Source organism: Ammodytes marinus (assembly GCF_949987685.1).
Source record: "Ammodytes marinus genome assembly, chromosome: 6".
Classification (NCBI taxonomy): Eukaryota; Metazoa; Chordata; class Actinopteri; order Uranoscopiformes; family Ammodytidae; genus Ammodytes; species Ammodytes marinus.
In genome coordinates, this window is record NC_137235.1 from 10,521,743 (window position 1) to 10,542,923 (window position 21,181).

The 21,181-nt window shown below is 39.6% G+C and overlaps 2 protein-coding genes across 2 annotated transcripts in view; both read left to right on the forward strand.

Moving 5' to 3' along the window:
* LOC307252287 (extracellular serine/threonine protein kinase FAM20C-like) overlaps positions 1 to 21,181 on the forward strand; it is a gene marked incomplete at both ends in the record, with an annotated part of 51,966 nt that overhangs the window by 8,479 nt on the left and 22,306 nt on the right. Inside the window, one exon of the mRNA XM_080029924.1 lies at positions 479 to 588. Within this exon, the coding sequence (XP_079886050.1) occupies positions 479 to 588 (110 nt within the window). The remainder of the gene's footprint in view (positions 1 to 478; positions 589 to 21,181) is intronic.
* dnhd1 (dynein heavy chain domain 1) overlaps positions 3,456 to 21,181 on the forward strand; it is a gene marked incomplete at both ends in the record, with an annotated part of 37,178 nt that continues 19,452 nt past the window's right edge. The window contains 23 exons of the mRNA XM_080029831.1: positions 3,456 to 3,817; positions 4,267 to 4,464; positions 4,921 to 5,124; positions 5,215 to 5,325; positions 5,510 to 5,666; positions 6,872 to 7,096; positions 7,473 to 7,616; positions 9,142 to 9,253; positions 9,448 to 9,680; positions 9,773 to 10,016; positions 11,741 to 11,898; positions 14,407 to 14,532; positions 14,647 to 14,923; positions 15,110 to 15,237; positions 15,614 to 15,812; positions 15,894 to 15,985; positions 16,139 to 16,367; positions 16,518 to 16,643; positions 16,778 to 16,875; positions 16,995 to 20,106; positions 20,192 to 20,306; positions 20,546 to 20,705; positions 20,814 to 21,087. Coding sequence (XP_079885957.1) covers positions 3,456 to 3,817; positions 4,267 to 4,464; positions 4,921 to 5,124; positions 5,215 to 5,325; positions 5,510 to 5,666; positions 6,872 to 7,096; positions 7,473 to 7,616; positions 9,142 to 9,253; positions 9,448 to 9,680; positions 9,773 to 10,016; positions 11,741 to 11,898; positions 14,407 to 14,532; positions 14,647 to 14,923; positions 15,110 to 15,237; positions 15,614 to 15,812; positions 15,894 to 15,985; positions 16,139 to 16,367; positions 16,518 to 16,643; positions 16,778 to 16,875; positions 16,995 to 20,106; positions 20,192 to 20,306; positions 20,546 to 20,705; positions 20,814 to 21,087 — 7,084 coding nt within the window. The remainder of the gene's footprint in view (positions 3,818 to 4,266; positions 4,465 to 4,920; positions 5,125 to 5,214; positions 5,326 to 5,509; positions 5,667 to 6,871; positions 7,097 to 7,472; positions 7,617 to 9,141; positions 9,254 to 9,447; positions 9,681 to 9,772; positions 10,017 to 11,740; positions 11,899 to 14,406; positions 14,533 to 14,646; positions 14,924 to 15,109; positions 15,238 to 15,613; positions 15,813 to 15,893; positions 15,986 to 16,138; positions 16,368 to 16,517; positions 16,644 to 16,777; positions 16,876 to 16,994; positions 20,107 to 20,191; positions 20,307 to 20,545; positions 20,706 to 20,813; positions 21,088 to 21,181) is intronic.

A 21,181-nucleotide genomic window follows, 5' to 3' on the forward strand; every position in this document is an offset into this window, starting at 1 on the left:
GTCATCAATCTTTTTTTTCATTTGGGCTACAGCTACAAGTTTTTTATATTGATCACCATTATAACACATTAATTTAGATATACTGGCAGAGTCGCTGTACATAAACAAAAACTTGAAATGGGCTGCTTTTACCAGCAAGTTATTTTAGGCCCAAGCATGCAAAATTTGAACCACTGCTGTGGGTTTATTTTTGCAAAAAACACAGGAATATGATGGATGTGTGTTCAGCATTTAGCATACAAAACAACAGCGTGGAAGGTGGAGCCATGTGTCTATTGTTTTCAGCAAAATCAAAACTGAAAACTATTTGATTGAAGAAAAGAGGCAAATTTATTCTGGAAATAGGCTATAGATTAAAGGTCACAAGCAATAAAAACAGTGAGAGATGGATGCTACCAGTCGTATCAGCCACAAGTGCTTTGGTTTAAGGTAGGCCTAATTAGCTATGCAAGGGTGAAGGATGTCTTGTCTGTTTCAGGTGGGAGTCAGACTCAGACTACTGTTCCATGGTGAAAAAGACCCCGCCATACAACAAAGGCACACGACTGGTGGATTTCATGGATTTGGTCATACTGGACTTCTTGATGAGTAGGTTTATCTGCATAGCCTAGCTTACTTATATTGTTCGTACAGAAATGTCAAACTAGGTCAGGCCTATAGCCTTAAACCTGCGTGTAGAATTTTGGGTTTTATTTCCTAGCAGATTTTGTAGAAAGTAATTATAATATCCATAAGTACAATTAATTTAGTGCATAGGGGAGAACGGGGTAATTTGTCACATGGGTTGGATGTCACATTCGTTATATCTCGCCACCAGAGCGCGCTAGCTCTGAAATGTTGATATAAAAAAGGTCCAGAATTGGGATCAGAGGTCACATACATAGACTTCCTTGGAGGAAGACAGCTGCATTTCAGGTGAGAGGATGTTTTGTGTTTTTCATGTTAAATTCAAAATATTTTGCTTCTCAGTATTTTTCTTCTAGGCTTTTACACAATGGGTTTATAACAAAACACTTGTTACCCTCAGAAAGTGTGAAGGGTAAACTATAGTTTAGATTGTGGTTAGCAAGCTAATTAGTTGTCAGATGGTTGTTGGCCTTGATGCTAGCAAGAAATTCAAGTTGGGGTTGGTCGTCAAATTTTTTGGGGGGTTGGTTGTCACATGTTATCTCAAGGCTGCAGCCAGAAAAGGAACCCAATAACGAAAGAAATTGTCAAGCTGTATCCTCACTGACACCCCAGAGAAGGAAAGAATAGAGCAGGAAAAGGCAGCTAGCAAGCAAAAGAAAAAAGGGCAACAAAATCAAAACAACCCAGTGCATCCCAAACTAGACCAGCTGCCAAGGCTACAGAACGTTATGTAGGCCTATTTGTCAACTTGACAATGCAATTAAACATTCAAATTTGGTTCTGCCTCCTTGCCTTTTTTTTAAGATTTTTCCCATTAAGATAACATTGTGACAAACAACCCCATAGTGTGTGACAACCGACCCCTTGATGGGGTTGGTTGTCACAATGTGTCAGAGTGTCTTTGATGGTAAATTACTTCTTCATTACAATAAGTTGGAAAAAAAGAGAGACACACATTTCTAGCCAACACCTTAAGCTTCAATTTAATGTAGGAATGGCTATTGACAGATGTTTTGGTGATGAGCAATTCTCACTAGAGTAAAAAGTGTGCCTACTTACCCCGTTCTCCCCTAATAGCTGATTTTTTTTTTTTTTTTTTTTTTCCCCTTAGAAAGGGTCTCATATATGTCCATATTTCTGAAAGTGTCATAGTTGGAATATCATCAGGTGCATTGTTTAAAATGTAGAATTGTAAAGGGGTGGGGTTACCCAGGGAGTGTTGCATTCTAGAACTTTGTAGAACTTTCTTGATGATGTCATATTACACACTGCACCTTTTGCAACACTCCCTGGGTAACCCCACCCCTTTCGAATAATAACAGAAGCTACAGTGGCCTTCAAGGACAAGAACAATTCTAAATTTTAAACAATGCACCTGATGACATTCCAACTATGACACTTTCAAGATGGCGGCACTAGGCCTTGGTCCAAAACATGCAGAAATATGGACATATAGCCTATGAGACCCTTTCTAAGGGGAAACAAATTATTAAAAAATGTTTTCAGCTATTATGCACTAAATTACTTATGGATATTATAATTACTTTCTACAAAATATGCTAGGAAATAAAACCCAAAATTCTACGCACTGCAGGTTTAACAAAGTAGAATAGTTTGGCAAATTATTTTTGAAGTTGTTATGTTAGACTTTTCCCAGCAGAAATGTTGACATGTTATCCTAGACTAAACTATATGCTATTGGCTAAGTAACATGATCTTGTTGTGCTTTTGACATAACAAGTTGAAATGTCTCAAGCACTGGCTGCAGTGGAAATGCCCCCCCAATAGGCCTATTTGTATGAGCCTATGCCTACTGGAATGATTTACTGTGATTTTTTTAAACTGGTGTTTTCTAGTCTTTCCTGTTACACTGACAAGCTATATCGGATAGAATTAATTTAAAAAAAGTTACAAAGTTAAAGTCATGATGAGCCGTTTTTTGTCGACATTAGCCTACTTGACCTTCACCAACAGGACGCCCAGTTTAAGTTATTGCAAGTTACCGTGGCAACAAGCCGTCGCCGTGGTTGCGCTGGAAACGTATTAACAGCCAGGTAAGAACACTTTGCTTTGTTCCTTATGTTGTTGACTACATATTGGTTTTGAAGTAGGCTAGTTATTTCGCTTTAGAAACGACACTGTCTGTTTTCTAAGTCTTATGGTATCTGAGTGTTTGCAGTATTAAGCGCAGGTGCGTCAAGGTCAGTGTAAAGTATTTGGTTTGCTTACGCAGTTAACTAATAAGGTTAGAATTCTAGCGCTATCTAGCAAAAGTGCTTGCTATTGTTGGTTTATCTAGCTAGTAAACAAATGCCATGGAGGAGAACGGTAAACTGTTATGTATATGCTAATGTAACTACTTCATAGCTTACTTAAAGTGTCTAAACAAGTTATATCAGTAGGCTACTATGTGATTGTTGGCAAGACGTATTGGATGTAAGTGTAGGCAATCTGCACAGTGCTATCCATTTATAGGATTTTACTTGCAGGATGCATCCTTTGTTCTATTACCTTAATGAATCTCAGTCAACTTTTTCTCATTTAATTAGGGAAACATAGGTTATCTCTGTAAACTGATAGATATGGCAAGCAATACGCATAACAATTCCCTTCTATGCCGGGAAGGAGACTCATACAATTATAGGAAATGGACCACATTTTAAATGGAAAATTTCTTTACGTTATATATTTTTTATTATTAGTTACGTCACCTTTTTGTTTTGTCTTCCAGAGATTCCAGAGTAAAGCCCTCATAGACTGGCAGGTCAAAGTTTGTTGCACCAATAAACCTACATGCTGATGGTATTCATAGAGAGATCTGCAGCATGTTCGCTGCACTTTCAGAGGAAAGATCCCAAGATGAAGCTTCTCAGACTTGTGATAAAGACATATCTGGCCCCGGATCCAAGATGAAGAAAAGGGCCAACGCTCCTGAAGTGACTTTACCTCCTCTGTGCCCGGAGAAACCTTCTCTCTCAGCAGCCTTTGTGGCCCGGCCTCTGTTCAGTCGTCCCCTCAGAAATGTCCTTTCTGACAGACCTTTATCAGTGGTGGAACTCCCTCGTCTTATTTCCCAGGTAGGACCGGAGAGCGCCATAGGTGAAACAAAATGGACAAATGGACCTCGACTGATGGCCTCAGCATTAGGGGCCGACATCCCCTTCAAAGTTGCTGATGTGTCACAGAGGTACAGTGCATGGAATAATTTCTACACGCAATAATTGAATTCACCCATTAATTTAGAAAAATATGGGGTGTGTCATTCCTAATCTAATTTTCGGAAATGTTATGCTAATTTGTGACATCATGAATACAATACTGTTGTCACACTAGTTCTTAAAAAATAAGCATTTAAATATCTAATGACGAGGTTGATAGGACTATGTGTGACTTAGTATTCCTCTGACACAATGCTCGCTGGAAAAATGTTCTCTGGTAGTTATATCGTATACAGTATATCGTATATATATATATATATCGTATATATATATAAATAATATATATATTTGTCACACAGTGATTTTGTTTCACTAATGAAGTGCTATAAAGAGCTGTCACATTGAGCTGCCAACATTTAGTTCTTAAAGTATTTGAATTAAATGCTCTGTTGTTTACTCTTTGTTTTTATTGTTTCAGTCTTTTAGGGAAAGATGAATCCATGAAAGTAACAGCATATGAGGATAACAAGTTAACAAATGTGAAGAATGGGAAAGGGACCAAACCAAATAAAGTTCCTCTCAGTGGCACAGAGGTAGTTCATATCTTTTCCAAGAAAAGAGACCGCGGGGAAGTGGAGCTTTATTACCTGAAAGAAGTGGATGGCGCCTCTTACAGGTACACTGAAACGTTATCGACTACACCTTAATTTGAGACTCCCATGGATTTTCTTATGTAGGATTATGTAGCCGATTCTAGAGAAGACTTGTTGTCAAAATTACTTTTTGTCAACATCTGTGAATACGATTCGCTACTGCTGAAAAAAAGAGATGTAAATACACAGGCTCTGGAAACTAGTATGCAAACAAAGGTTATGTAAATAAAAGGGGTCCACCGTAGTTAGCAACATGCCAGTTTACAGAGCCCAGGCTGTGTATTAACACTGGCTTTTTTTAACTGCTCACAGTTCGGACAGTTATCAGATTGTGAGGAGATATTCATTACTGATTTTGACAAAAAGTGATTTTGAAAACAAGCATTCTCTATAATCCCTGCTGATTCCACCCTGGAATTTATGCTGGAATGCACACAAGTAAACTAAGTATGCTCAGTGATATGTCCTCTTTGTTTTAGACCCTATGAACTGCGGGTGGTCCATTCCAGTGAGGCTGGCTCCGAGTACTACATCTTCTCTCCCAATTCTGTACTTCATGTGACAGAAAGGGGTTATGGTGGACTTGTCAGTCTGGCTGAGTGGCACAAAGAGTCGATGCTGTGCACAGCTTTGCAGGAAAAACCGTTTTTCAGAGACTTTAAACTGCGTAAAGCTTTCAACTGGTAAGTACTTACAAGCTTTTGCCTTTCTGTCACTTCCTTATATATTTTTTTCTTCAGTCTTTGTCTGCTTGTCTTTTGTTGTTGTGCCAGGTGGCGTATAAAGGTGCGCAAGATGATTTTTCAGTGCAAGTGCAAGGATATGCAGGATAAGCTACTCATAGCTGTACCCCAGTTCAGAAATTCCCTTTTTCAGTTCATCAGGTGAGTCCCACCAATAAAAAAAAGCATGCAAAATTGGTTAAATTATTTATTTGAATGTAATGCTTAATGATCAATTAGGCATTTCAATTTGATCTGATGTTTAATTGTCGGATAGTAGCCTACAGTTGTTAAGCTTTTACTTTTGATGTTCTGATGACCTTTTAATGAACTATATCCTTTACAGAATACTTGAAGAACTTAAAGTGATGCACCAGCTGCCCCAGGATGAGTCCAAAACATACACATTACTGGAATTCAAGAATATACTGATAGCCATGAATCAAGACTGTCTGCAGATATTGTGGAAGTTATCACAACATCGCTCTGTCATTCTAAATCTGGTACAACAAGTTTATTCTCACGTAAAATGTAACAAAACAGTTAAAGACTCGAACTTGTGTTTGAGTTTAGGAATTGCTGTAATGATAGAGCTATATACACACACACACACACACACATATATATATATATGTGTGTGTATATTAGGGCTGTCAAATTAACGTGTTAATTTCGATTAATTAATCACAGAAAAAATAACGCGTTAAAAAAATTAACGCAGATTAATCGTTCTTCTATAGTGCCCTTTGACCGGGTGCAAAAGGGGTGCAATGATAGCGCAGCTGCACCTGTAGCTTGCTTGCAGACACGGCCCGCATGGGATAAAAGAGTAAAGAAAGGAGCAGGGGACAGGGCCGAGGGTTCTATTGATGTGTTATGGGATGCTTCGGGCAAATAAGCATGAAGGTAGGAAGACATCTTAGGTCATTCTCTGCTGTGTCTGTGCATTGATTTAGTGGGTGCCTTATTAACAATGTAGGTTCAAAACTCTCAGTATCTCTCAATCTTCCTACATGTGTCTCACTTTTGTTTACTAGCTGCCTCGTCTCCCGCATAGACAGACTCCCGCCCCCATGTCACTTCCTAGCCTATGCCTGCCTTTTTCCCTCTTTTGTTTGTGTTTGTGTTTGTGTTTGTGTGTGTGTGTGTGTGTGTGTGTGTGTGTGTGTGTGTGTGTGTGTGTGTGTGTGTGTGTGTGTGTGTGTGTGTGTGTGTGTGTGTGTGTGTGTGTCAATATTTTTGGCTACGAGTAGGAGGATGGAGAATTAGTGAGCACAGGCTATGCACACCTGTAGCAGTGCTGTCTGTTGTGGGAGATAGATAGTCGCCATTTAGCCTGCTTGTTTTTTTGTGGGTTTTAAGTGGAAAATTCGGCCATAGTTCCTAATTTTATTTCATGTAGAAACCTGGCTGAGGGGAGGAGACAGAAGTTATGAGAGAGAGGGAGAGAGAGAGAGATTGAGAGAGAGAAACGGTAGGCTAAACCACTGTTTATAAACAGGCATAAAAGTCTCATTTAGGTATGCGATTAATTTAGATTAATTAATCACAGAGCCTGTAATTAATTAGATTATTATAGATTAGATATTTTTTTAATCGCTTGACAGCCCTAATATATATATTACTCTAATACCATATGTATATACAGTACATTTATTTTTTAATATTTTTTATATTACTGCATCTTTATTTATTTTTTTATCCCCAGGTGAAAGAGGGCAGTTACAAGGCACACCAGGAACTGCAGCAGCACTTGGAATGTGCTAAAAAGCCAAAAACAGTATATGAACCTATTCACCTCCATCTGGCTCACCAGCAGGAGCTGAGGAAAGAGTTGGTCCAGTCTGAAAGCATATTGCAGAAATTGGGCAACTTTGCTGCTCTCATTAATCAAATGATTGTACAGACACTCGTCACAATCATCCGACAAGATGTCATTTATTTTCTCAACAATGTTTTGAAGGTGAAAAAGACAAATTTGACAAATTATTTAAACATTTGCTCCATTTCTGTAGCAGTGTTCTGCTATAATAACACAGACCTTCCTTCATAACATAATAACACATTGATTTATATAAACCGTTGTCTTTAACACACAGTAGTTTCCTATTGATCACTGATGCAACATAATCTCTAGCTATTAGTAGGAGACATGGATAGAATGTCTCCTACTAATAGGAGACTTGAATTACTTTGAAGCACCACTGCTACACAGAACAATTAAGAGAACTTAAAGATAAATCAAATTGAGAGGGAGTTGAAATAACATTCAGTAAAATATATGCCATTCATCTATTTTTGTTTTTTAGAGGAAGAAATCTCAGCAGTACTGTCTTTTCCAAACTGAGCTGTGTTTCAGTGCTGATAGTCACCTGACTGTGGACCCACCAGTTAATCGGTTCCAAGAGGCCTTGAGTGAAGTGCTGCTGACTTATGGCGACTCTATAATTCAGGTAGTTTACCAATTTCCAATGTTGCAAATACAGCTTCAACTACACATTATCTCCAAAATGTTTTTTTTTTTCATGTACCGTATTTTCCGCACTATAAGCCGCACTGGACTATAAGCCGCAGGTGTTATAATGTTTAATTACCATATGTAAGAGTTCGTGCAAAGAGGGGATTGTCGGGAAAGAGATGGCTGCTTGAGGAAGCTCCCATTTATTAACATTTCAACAAACAAGTTGCATATTTGCATAACGTACGTAAGTGTTACCATTTAGTGCAATAGTAGCTACTAGGGATGGACACGAGTGTTTTCGCTACTCGTGTGATCGCTTGCATTCCTCGAGGATCAATCGATTCCTTGTTAAACTTTTTTCTATTTTTAGAACGCAAAGCATCTGTTTACAGAACAACGGTTGACCGCAATAAAGCGCTCAATGCTTATGTCAAACAGTCACAGTTGCCATATGATATTAAGGATTTTTTTCCACAAGTTTAAAACACATTTTCCTCACTGAAAGTAATTAAATAGACGGGCCACAATTTAAACCGATCGAGTAGGTCTGCAATGGGGAGAAAAAAAGAGAAAAAAAGCATGGGCTGTAGTTGTAACAAAAAAAAATAGCCTAAGTCACCATTTAAAATAAGAAGGGCTGCAGATAATATAAAATGATTGTCATACAATTTAAATACATATAAATAACTCACCAAAGCAGATAGTTGTAGGCCTATATCCAACCGCGTAATGCTCACTCCGTGTCCGTGAATAATTACCGCGACTAATTCCTCATTAACGGAACATTACACTCGTCAAATTCCTTATTGAAGGCTTCTTAACTGTTGTTGGCTTGGAGCGAATGTGCCTGAAGTAAGCCTTGCTTCCAAGCGGAGGGCACCTTGCATGCTCACCTGGAGTCTACTCATTACTAACTGAGAGTAACGGGTGTCATCTACCCTTTTTATAAACGTAACTTTATCATCTGCTTTGAAATAATTGGACAGTTATATTCCTGAAAATGTTCTGGAGAAGAAATGAGAGACCGTGTTTAGCTCCGCGGTGCTGTGAAGAGCACAGGCTGCGCTGGGGTGGCACGGAGGTGGCCGATATTTTCAGTTGATGTTTGACACAACGCTCAGTTTATTGCACTTGCATCAAAATATTTAATTTTGTTAAACTTTATTTTATACGTTTTGTGCCGTTTTGTACACTATATAACATTTTAAAATAGGGGCAGCCGCGGCCCGCCGGCCTAAAGGCTACAGACACACAAAAAAAAAAAGTACTCGAGTACTCGATTACTAACTCCCACCCCTAGTAGCTACAGAACATATACTGTGCTGTGTAATAACATTGTCGAAAAATGGGGAAAAAGTAGCGGCTTATAGTCCGAAAAGTACGGTATCTTATATGTTATTTTATATTGTAACTATTACATAGGATCAATACTTGCATTATATTTAGTATCTTGTGTTTTTAAATGGCATTTTTGATAATGACTGCATCACAAGCCTCATAAAACTTTTCTTCTGTAGATGTGTGACACTTGTGGATTCTTCTTAGAGATCAGCAACAGGGTCTTCAGGTCTGGTTTTGCTCTGGCCTTTGCCTCAGACTTCAACTGTATTGAACAACGTACTAGTACAGGTTTGCATTGAAATTATTACTTCAAATTTCACAGCTCTGATTTCTGTTGATTTTGCTAACCATAACCTGCATTATTCTTAATAAATGTGACTGAACCGGACCAAAAGGTGGCGTTTCTGTATGGATGAAAAAAACAAGAAAATAGTTTTTATTATTAAGATTTTTTTTTGAGTGTCCTTGTGTTTAATCCCTAGGGGAGGATGAGGACAATGATGGAATGACTGTTGACAGCAAGTATTGCTGCTGGCAAATGCTCAGAGACCTGTCCTATCACCAGCTGATGCAGCCTAAACAGAACTTGCTAATGTTGCATGGCAACAGGGTGCATGGATGCTACTATCCCCTCGACAAGAAACAGATGGAGTGGCAGATCAGCATCAATGATGCCACAAAACAAGTTGTGGAAGAACAGACTAAGATAATGGAGGCACATACAAATCAAAACAATAACCAATATTAATTAATATAATAGTTTTGTTAAAGAATTTTCACACTTTCGCATGTGTTTTCCCTGGACAGGAAGCCAAACTACAAATCCTGCAGCTGTGTGACAGCTACTCATGGTTGGTGGACATCCATTTGTTCATTGGCCAATGGAGTCAAGCCTCTTTGGAATCCATGAAGGGTCAGCCTGCTTTACTGTATGAAGGAAACATAAAGAAGGTACGCCAGTGGATCAAAATAATACACACAGTTCCCTCATCAATCTCTACCTCCAACCAACTGTTCATCATCCAGTGCACCCGCACAAAGGAAAATCTAGGTATGTCTGCTTTAAAGCACTTAGTTAATCTCCAGAGTCATTTAAGTCTCTATATTACAGATTCATATTGAAGGACACTTCTTATCAGCATTAGGGCCCGTGTCCACCTAACGCCTTTTTCCAGCGTTAAACGCTGGCTGTGCGCTCGGGAGTGTGTCTACTGAGCGTTTTTTTCGACCGCTTTTTTCGACCGCTTTTTTCAAGCGTTTTATGAGCTGGGAGAGTGAGTGCTGTGATCGGGCGAGAGAAAATGCTGATCGTCACCTGTCAGTCAGACGGTGACCTATCAACACTGGTTTAACTCTTTAGGCTTGCTGTTTTCTATTTAAATCGTTACATTTTAATATGAGTAGTCTTCTGAAACAGAGAATACTTTCCACCATCCTCTGTTTGGATGAGGAGTTATCGCGGCTCCTGCAAACACACACGAAGCAAGTTGTAGGCTGACGTGTGCGCATGAAACGATACGTAGGAGATAAAAAATACAGCGAATCAAGTGTTCTCCTATTCTGCTCCCACAAACGGGCTCTCCTCCCTCTGTTCTGGTCATTTTAAGTCACTATTTTCGTACTGTTTCGGGTAAACAGAGACGGAAAAAGCAGTTTCTCTTCCGTCTTCCTTGTTGCCAAGGCGACGAGTCCCGACGATCTACTATCTGATTGGCCCTTTGAAAAAAGCGGCGGTGACGTCCCCGCCGCCTTTCTGAAAAGTTAGGGTCCGTGTCCACCTAACGCCTTTTTCCAGCGTTAAATGCTGGCTGTGCGCTCGGGAGTGTGTCTACTGAGCGTTTTTTTCGACCGCTTTTTTCAAGCGTTTTATGAGCTGGGAGAGAGAGTGCTGTGATCGGGGGAGAAAAAATGCTGATCGTCACCTGTCAGTGAGACCTATCAACACTGGTTTAACTCTTTAGGCTTGCTGTTTTCTATTTAAATCGTTACATTTTAATATGAGTAGTCTTATGAAACAGAGAATACTTTCCACCATCCTCTGTTTGGATGAGGAGTTATCGCGGCTCCTGCAAACACACACGGAGCAAGTTGTAGGCTGACGTGTGCGCATGAAACGATCCGTAGGAGATAAAAAATACAGCGAATCAAAAAAGCAGTTTCTCTTCCGTCTTCTTTGTTGCCAAGGCGACGAGTCCCGACGATCTACTATCTGATTGGCCCTTTGAAAAAAGCGGCGGTGACGTCCCCGCCGCCTTTCTGAAAAGTTAAACTTTTTTTAACTGGAGAAACTCGAAGCGGCCGCACAAAAAGGCAAAAACGCTGCGCCTTTTCTCAGAGCGGCCGCCTTTTGCAGAGGCGGCCGCTTCTCATTGGGAATCAATTGAAAAAAGGCGCTTGCGGTGGGAAAAAGGCGTTAGGTGGACAAGGGCCCTTAAACTTTTTTCAACTGGAAAAGCTCGAAGCGGCCGCACAAAAAGGCAAAAACGCTCGAAAAAAAAAAACGCTGGGCGCTGCGCCTTTTCTCCAAGCGGCCGCCTTTTGCAGAGGCGGCCGCTTCTCATTGGGAATCAATTGAAAAAAGGCGCTTGCGGTGGGAAAAAGGCGTTAGGTGGACACGGGCCCTTAAACAGTAATAAGAAAATGGTGTCTATAAAAACGACTAGTCAATGTTCCTTGGCTTCATACAATATTATGGATGTACAGCTGATGGGTTGAGAAATGACTTTCCTGTCTTTATGCTGAATGCTCTAATACTCTTAACCTTTGTGTTTCAAGGGCAACAGCTGAGACTTATTGAGGAGCAAGTGCTAGAACAGCTTATTGAGCAGATAAAGCTGCACTCAAAAAGCCTCATATCAGACTTGGAGGAAGCTACTGCTGAACTCAAGACCGAACCAAGAGACTTACGTGACCTTTCTCAATACGCTGTCCTGGTATAGACATTTTTTTTAAACTGAACCTACTTGCATGAATATACTAGTAGACTCCATTATCCAAGAATGATCAGGTGATGCATAGTGCACTGAGGTCTGCAGTGCTGTTATCTGAAAAAACACCAGTGAAGAAAACCAGTATGTACTTGTGTAACTGGCATGAGCTCCAGTACACTTGATGAGTCTTAAAACACTTTCCAAATGCAGTTTGACGTCAGACTCAGTTTACGGGTTGGTTGTATTTCATGTTGTTGCCACCCAGGTTGCTTATCCAACCTATACAATGTGAATACGAAAATGTACCTAACCAAAACCAACCATTCTACATGTTTCTCTTGTCTGACTAATATTTTGCAGCAAGTTACAAACTGAGGGGCCCTTTACACAGTGAACACGTGACAGTTTTCCCGTTTTTGGTTTAAAAAAAAAAAAACTTTCAGACGCAATTTATTTGAAATATTCACTCGTTCACATGTTTTCAGAGGAAACGGGCCGAAATCGCTGTAGTAGGCATGCCAAGCCAATAGTCAGCGGTGACACTTAGCCTAGTAGATAGCTCAATTTGATGCATAAAACCCAATTTGATGCATAAAACCCAGTGATGCCGGTAACGCGTTACTTAGTAACGCGTTACCGGCATCGGACCTCTTTTTTCAGTAACGAGTAATCTAACGCGTTACTATCTCCAAACCAGTAATCAGATTAAAGTTACTCATCAAAGTCACTGTGCGTTACTTTTTCTGTCATTTTCCTTAGTGAAACATTTTACATAAATGCACAAATGACTGCGATTGCGATTTAATGTAAATAAATGTGCGCGCATGTGTCTCTAAACGCTCCAACTGCTCCAACCGCTCCTCTCGTCTTTTTGGTAGCACCCCTCGTCTCTGACATGCAGCGTGTGTGTGTGTCTGTGTGTGTGTGTGTGTGCAGTAGCATTACGGCCGAGTCTAAGCTGAACTGTAGCGCAAAACAAACGTTTCCCCCCCATGAAATATAGCGTCTGCTATGGGGATATTTAGGATTCGGGTACGGTGACGTTGAAGAGATAGAAGTGTTTAAAACTTGGAAACTTATAGTCACGTGGCGACCGGTGGCCACACACACCCAGTCTATCAACACATGAGACATCGTAGAGAAAAGTCAAATTAATGCATGAGAGTGAAGGGCCAATCACGTTAAGTTTAAAGACACTGCTACTGTCTTTACATTTTGGAGGAATGCATTTATTTTCATGGGGGGAAAAAGTTTTTTATTTATTACATTTTTCAAACCATAATTTTTATTATTTTGAAAACAGTATGCCTATAGGCTACTAGCCTACAAGCTTTATTTTATATATTTTCAATGATTCTTAATATGTGCATGTTTTAAATTGAGATATATGGGTTTCAAAACCTGTAAAGTAACGTTTAAAGTAAGTTGTAATCTAACTTAGTTACTTTTAACATCAAGTAATCAGTAAAGTAACTAAGTTACTATTTCAAGGAGTAACTAGTAATCAGTAACCGGATTACTTTTTCTAAGTAACTGTGGCAACACTGATAAAACCTTACTGTAACCGAAAATTAATGCCACTAACGTTCATAAAGCGGTTGGTGTAAGCTTGGGGTTACAAGTATTGTAAATGACAAGCTTTCTGTCCTCTTATTTCAACGCATTGAACTCGTGAAAACAGAAGACATGCTGATAGTGAAGGGGCTTTGTGAGCAGCTACTTTCCTGTTAGGCGTACTTCCAAATAAAAGTCGACTCACGTTTGTCCAGTGAAATGCTATTAATGTTTAGCCAGTGAAATGCTTTTACTGTGAAGCCGTAGCCTTAATGCTCCTTTTGTTGAACAGTAACTTAACCGCTGCGCGCTGAACTATGGATAGTGTTTTTTAATGTAGAGAGAGCCGTGTCCCCGGCATAGAAGCTACACACGTTTATTTTGCTAGAAAAACCGGCAGAGCACAAATCTTTCCCCAGACAAAGCGACGGGTGGTCTCAATAACTTACTAATTGCTTAGACTAAATTGGCGAGTGTTATATTTGAGCCCTGCACGACACTCCGCTGATCACAGTGATGGTGCTGCGGAGACACCTTGCATGTTATGTTGTCTTCTAACTTTATAACTCGCGTGTGGGTATTTTGACAGCAAATGTTATAGACTACGCATACGTGAAGAGGAGCTGTGACGTCAGCGTTACCAGGGAAAATGGTTTCGGTGTTTACAAGAAACCAAAACCGTTGTGTTTTCCAAAAAATCCTCCCTGGGATTTGATCTCAAAAACTTGCGGTTTCATGCCTGCGTTTGCTGTTTTCATGTAAATGATATAGTGCATCCGCGTATGCACCGTTTCGTGTTGTCGTATAAACAGCCCCTAAAACCAAAGAACTTGAGGTTATTGTTGTTGGGCATTCCATGATTTTAGGGCCACATTTACATAATTATACAGTATATATTTTAGCTCTGATAAACTTGTAAAATTGATAAAAATGCTTAATCTGTCTTCTTTTGTTCAGGTGAGGGAGTCTGCAAAAATGTTGACTCACATGCAGACACGTTTGGAGTACATTCACTCCCTCCAGGATACTATCTGCATGAACTTTAGGAAGATGACTGAACAGGAGGTGACGTTGGAAGAAAAGGTCTGCAAGCTTAACAATCAAAACGTTGCTCTGATTAACCACATTACATCCATTCAACGCCTTACCTTTTATCCACACAAATGTGAGCTTGCTTCTTTTGTGTTTTATATGTAGATGCTGGCCATGTGGGAATGCTTTATAGCCCTCTTGAAGCAGGCAGATATCAATGTGTGCCACCAACTTCCTTCAACAACTAATGCATTGGACACAATGTTCTCATTTTTGGTCCATGACCTTAAAAATATGGTCTCTAAAGCTACATCTGGACCCTTCCTTGACCCATCCCAAAATGCAAAAGAGATGGTCACCACACTGAGCCACATGTTTGCACATGTGCACGTTCTCAATGCAAAGCTGGAAGAACTTAGTAGGAATAGTCAAAACCTACAAGGTGAGGTGGATTAAATGATGGATGTTAACTATCTCCAGGTTCAAAAAGTTAACTTTGGAAGCAACAAAACAAGAAAACTAAAAATAAGGCTTAAAATCTGAAAAAAATTATCTTTGGTCGTATAACCACGAAAATCTTCCATATCTTTATTTTATCTTATGACTGTGACATTTTATTGTCTCCCAGAACGTACAATGGATTTGAGCATTTGGACAACATGTGTTCATAAGGTAAAAGCCCGTAAAGAGTTGTGGGAGCTGATCGCTGTGTACACAACATGGATAGAAGAATGGAAACAGCTGCTTTTCAGTGAGGTAACATCATTGAACCTCTATCTGTTTATTGACAAGATGCTACAACGTCTTTGAAGGAGCTAGGGAATTGTTTGCATCAATAGTAATCACAAATGTATCACAAACCTATTTAAGGTGTTCTCAAACTTGAATTTCTCTCTTATGAATGTTCTCCTTTTTTCTTTTGGGGAAAAAGTAATCAAATGTTTAGAACAGGAAAGTACAGGCATAATTTCAGCTAAATCTCATAACATTCATTCAGCAACATTCATAAACCATTGAGTTATAAAATTAAGAATATATACATACATATTTTGTGATAATAAAAACCCTTTGAACTTTTAGCATTGTTAATGTGAATTAACCCAACAAATCTTTTTAAATCTTTTTCTTTCAGGTTTTGGTGTTACAGGCTAAGGGGAGAATTGCCAAGTGGAAGGAGCAAGCTCTATCTCTAACAAGTATCATACCTATCCATGATGTAGTGCTACAGGAGACTTTGGGAAACCTGGAAAGCTTAAGCCAACAGCTTGCAGTAATGGCCAAGCTGCAGAACCCCACTTTCAAACATAAACACTGGAAAGCTATTTTTGAAGGTTATACACTTTGCCCATTTTGTAAAACATGCATTCAACCAGAGCATATCTAAAATTATTAAAATACATTCCATCTGGCAGGCATGGGCCTACCATATGTCCCAGAGAAGAAGATGACTGTTGCTGAACTGATGACTCTAAAACTAGAAGTTGACCAGAAACTAATTACAAAGGTGAGAGCAAGATGTATCGTACATGTTGGGCATGGTATGGCAGGTTTAAAATAAATTATTTATACATTTACTTGTGAAAACAGGCTCAATAAACAACAACAATCTTTATATACATATAACTCATGATATTCATGGCATGTTTTACTTTTTCAGATATGCAGGGATGCACAAACGGAGTGTAAAATGGAGCAGGCCTTCCAAAAGCTTCGACTGCGTTGGGAAGCCAGAGTCTTCCAGCTGGATAAATTTACTCTCCCTGTTTGGCAGCATTGTGAACCACAAGATAGATTACCAGAGACAGGAAAACCCATAGAAGATACTGATTCAAATCTCAAAACTAACAGTCAATGCTACTGGAATGATGCAAGATTCACCATCATCGGTGAGACTGAACAACCTAGAACATTAATAATACAAATATACTAATTTTAAGTATGCTTTTTAAAATATTTTTTTTCTACATAGATGTGGAGAAATGAGTGACAGCAACATCCTGCTAACAATGGAATATGCCATGTATTTTCTCACTCAGGTTTGGAAATGCACTTGGCTGAGATTGACAATGATATGATGGCTTTGTCCACCATGTCGAAGTCCCCACACAGTGTTGAATTCAGGCACCAGATGGAAGATTGGGTGCAATCATTACAAGATCTTGGTAAGGTATTGGTTGCTATAAATATATGTGTTTTAAAGAAACAAAGATGTATAAAAACAAACACCAAGTGCAGGAAATAGTAACAACATTGTATTGTATCATGTATCATCTGCTTCACCTTTCAATATTTATAGGGAAAATGCTTCATTTACTTGGAAGATACCAGGAAAGATGGGCATTTCTCACCAAGATGTACCATGAAACATCCTTTATCGTTCAGAGAGTGGATTTGGTATGTCCCTGTATCCTCAAACATATCTTATTTTTGCAATGCTATGAAACTGATAAATTCCAGAACTTTTCTTTAAACTCAAATATCATATTGTGTGTTTTTTGCTATTTTTTCCATAGCTGCAGCAATTCCTACCAGTTGATGAGACATTTAAGGAAATAATGCACTCTGTAACAAAGGACCCTCACCTGTTGAACTTTGTTAATTTCAAGAAGCAGAATGACAGATTCCATGGTATTAGCCTTTGCCAGATTCTAATTGATGGTCTGTCTTCAATGGAAGCTATCTCCAACCAGATGGGGAATCTTCTGGACACCCTATGTGAACAGTTTCCAAGACTCTGGTTCTTGAGTAACAGGGAAGTGATACAACTATTCTCCTTTCACCCAATGCCTTCTGCACTTCAACCATTTGTACGCAAATGCTTTAAAGGAGTGCATTGGCTTGAAATAGATTATGAAATACCATTGAATACAAGTGATGTAAATAGCTGTGGAGTTACATCTCAAAGCCATAGAGGGATCAAGGTCCCAGGTTTTTTTGGCAGCCTAGAGGAACACATTACATTTCTGTCTCCGTTGGAAACAAATACCAATGCCATGGTTTGGCTTTGTAGCTTTGAGAAACAATTAAAGATGACCATGGTCCAACTCGTGAAACAATGTGCTGTCGTGCGAAACCAGCTTGAACCCACCAGTCGAGATTTTTCATGTGATAAAAAAGTTGGAGAAATTCTGCTCCACATTGCTGATAGGCGGAAAATTGCACTACCTTTGCTGGATCTGCTTACTGAATATCCTCTTCAGTGTCTCCTAGTGGCTGAGGAGGCAATTTGGTGCAAGGATGTTCTGCAAGCTTTCCAAGAATCCAGCCCATTGAAGTTAAGCGACATAAAAAACAACAACTCTGAAAAACTGAAAAACATTGGCCGTTCCATAAGGGATTGCATCAAAGGGGATAAATGTGAATCCCTGGTTTCTAAGTACACAATGATGTGTCTGCGTGCTTTAGTGCATCTTACAATGAATCACGCACAGCAGCTAGCTCGACTTATGGAGGTGCAATTTGTCCCTCTGGAGTCATCTTTTGAGTGGCTAAGTTTGATGAAGTATCAGATAAACTCAGAGGATAGGAGTCTGAAAGTCACAGATGATCCAACATGTCATGTGGATGTTTTGGGCCATCGAATCCAGTATGATCATGAGTATTTTGGTCCAGAAGATTGGGTGATGGTGCATGCTCCATCCACTGATCGGGCAATACTGGGGATTCTCCTTGCTTTGACAAGCTACAGATGTGGGTTTGTGAGTGGGCCTTGCATGTCTGGAAAGAAGACAACTGTGGTCCAGTTAGGAAAAGCACTGGGGCGGCAGGTTGTCAGTATACAGTGTTGTCCAATCATGAGACCCAGTATGTTTCAGCGTTTGCTCTTGGGTGCCCTCCAGACTGGAGCATGGCTTCTGCTGGACTCTGTGGACTTAGTGAGAGAACAGGTCTTGTCATTACTAGGACAGCAGCTAGTAGACATTCACCAATCCTTCTCTGAGTTCACAAGAAAGAAGAATCCAGGAGTGAATGAATACTTGAATGAAGGGGCTGATGATGGGGTCACACAGGGTAAAAACATTGTTGATGCAGAATGCCATATGCTACTTGCAGGGAAAAGCATTTCTGCCAGCCTAAGTTATGGATGTGTTCTCATCTCATCAAAGGGGTATACATCTGTGGTTCCAGAGAGTCTGCGGTGTGCAACCAGACCCATTGCTTTAACCCATCCAGATTACAGGATCATTGCAGAAGTAATGCTTACTTCCATTGGTTTCTTAGAGGCCATGTCTTTAAGTCGACATCTGGTGTCCCTAATCAGCCTTGCAAAGGATTCCCTCTGTCTGCCTGATTTTCTTACTGATAGCCAAAGCTGCTATCTTGTTGTCTTGCAAAAGATCATCTCTGCCTGTGAAATACACTTACAACAAAGCGTAATGCAAAATGAAATGTCAGTAGAGGTAAAAGTATTATCTGAAGAACAAATGAAAGAAACTGAAAAGCCTTCCAGGTTGCACAGTTCGCATTTGTCAGTTATTCAGGGGATAATGGAGGAGACAGCCATTACCAAAGCAATTTATTCTGTCTTATATCCTGTTGTGTGTGAGCACAAGCAAGCCTCACAGTTCTACAACATTTTCAAGCACACATTCCCTATATCCTCTCAGTTTCCCCTTTTCCAGCAATACATTGAGGAAGAAGAAAAAAACAAACTAAAAGAGGGAGTTACAGAAGAATTACAAAGGCAATTTTTGCAATCTGACCCTGAAATAATTTGCAGTGCTCTTACACTCTACCAGACAATGAAATTGTCTCAGGCAGTAATACTTATAGGCCCTCCTGGTAGTGGAAAGACAACCTGTTACTGTGCTCTTGCTGGAGCACTGAATCGGCTGGATGCCAAGGCAGTGGAATATGTATTTGAAAATGACAAAATGATTGAAGGAGATGTCCCACGGAAAGAACCACAAAGCTCTGCTTCAACCTGGAACTCTGTTGACACTGTGGTCTTATTCCCTAACGCCATGAAACATGAAGAGATATTTGGCTTTTTTTGTGAAAAGAGAGGATGGCAAGATGGAGCTGTTGCAAAGGTTCTGCGAGATTCAAAACGACAGGAACCAACAAGATCTACAATCAGCAGAAATAAGGAAAAAAGTGATCAGACACCTATAGTTAAATGGCTGGTAATGGATGGGAATCCTGTAGGGCAGCCTGGCTGGTTAGATTATTTAACCACACTTTGCATTCCTGAGGACCCATTTCTGTGCCTGCCATCAGGTGAAACACTTCTATCCCAATCACACCTTAAGCTAATTATGGAGATCACTGACTTATGTGATGCAAGTCCATCTGCAGTGACGCATTGCAGCCTTGTTTATATCAAAAGTACTGATCTGTGGAAGGCTGTGTGGAAGAGTGAAATGGATGCTCTCTTTTTTGATCACAAACTGGATCAAGGAACCTTGAATATGTGGAATCGTCTGGCTGAAGATCTTTTCTCCAGCACTCTGAGTTTGCTCAGGCAAAAGGCGTTAACCTCTGCAATCCATAATGAAGGAGAATCTTTCCTCATGTATGGACTGCAAGAAATCATGTCATTTGTTCGGATCCTACGAACCCTTTTACAGCATTTTTGGAAGGAAGTTGAAAAACCTAAGCCAATACCACAAGAAGACAAAAGAGGTATTTAAACATTACTTATTAACATTCATGACAAATTCAGTTATGGACTTAACTTTTGTTAATACTGTTTCACTTTTTTCTCCAGATAAAGAACAAACTGGCACAGCACAAACAGATTCCCACACTATACCAAACCTGCTGGCAAGGAACTTTTTTCTGGTGGCTTATATTTGGGGATTTGGTGGACATCTGCATCCTCGGTAAGAAGATTATTTTTGGGACTTATGTAGTCACATATATTTACAGAATTTATGTGTACCTGCATTGATTATATTGTATATTTGTCTGATTGCACGGTGTTCTTGAGAGCCGTGAAATACGCTTTTAAATAAAATTTAAACACATATAGTCACCCTTTAGTTTTTTCAAAAACACTCCAGATGAACATCACTAATCACTTATCACTAATTTTCTTCATATTTTCATGTGTTGACTTCAGCCACCAGTCAAAATTTGACTTACTGGCCCGCCAAGTGCTGTTAACTTGCCGATACAACATTTTGGTTCCTGATGAAGAGAGTGTTTTTGAACACTTTTTAAACTTTGACAGCAAAATATGCCTCAAAAACACACCATTGACAAATTCTGTCACTCCCCAGGTTTGTCCTCAACATTATGTCAAATATAATGAAAATACATACTGTAAAAGTAGTGATCTCCGAATTTAAACATATAACTAACAAGTTTTCTTAAACTTATTTACATAGTATGGGAAATATGCATATCTCCTGAACCTCATGTTGGAAGCAAACCAGCCAGTATTGCTGGTGGGAGAGCCATGTTCTGGAAAAACCACTCTGTGCAAAACTTTGCTGAGTTTTGACAAGCCACATATCAGCCTACCAGCCAGTCCACTCCTGAGCTCCAGAAACCTTCGTACTATACTGAACAACATCCGCTACCAGAAGAGCTGTATTGGTTCCATAACAAAACAGCCAGGACTGCTTCTTTTTGTAGATGATATGCATGAAGCCCCCAGTGGTGAGTAAGAAATTACTTACTTTTACTTTAATTGAATTTAATACAATTTTTCACTGAGTAAAGTTGAAGTGTAATATGGTTGATATTTCATGGT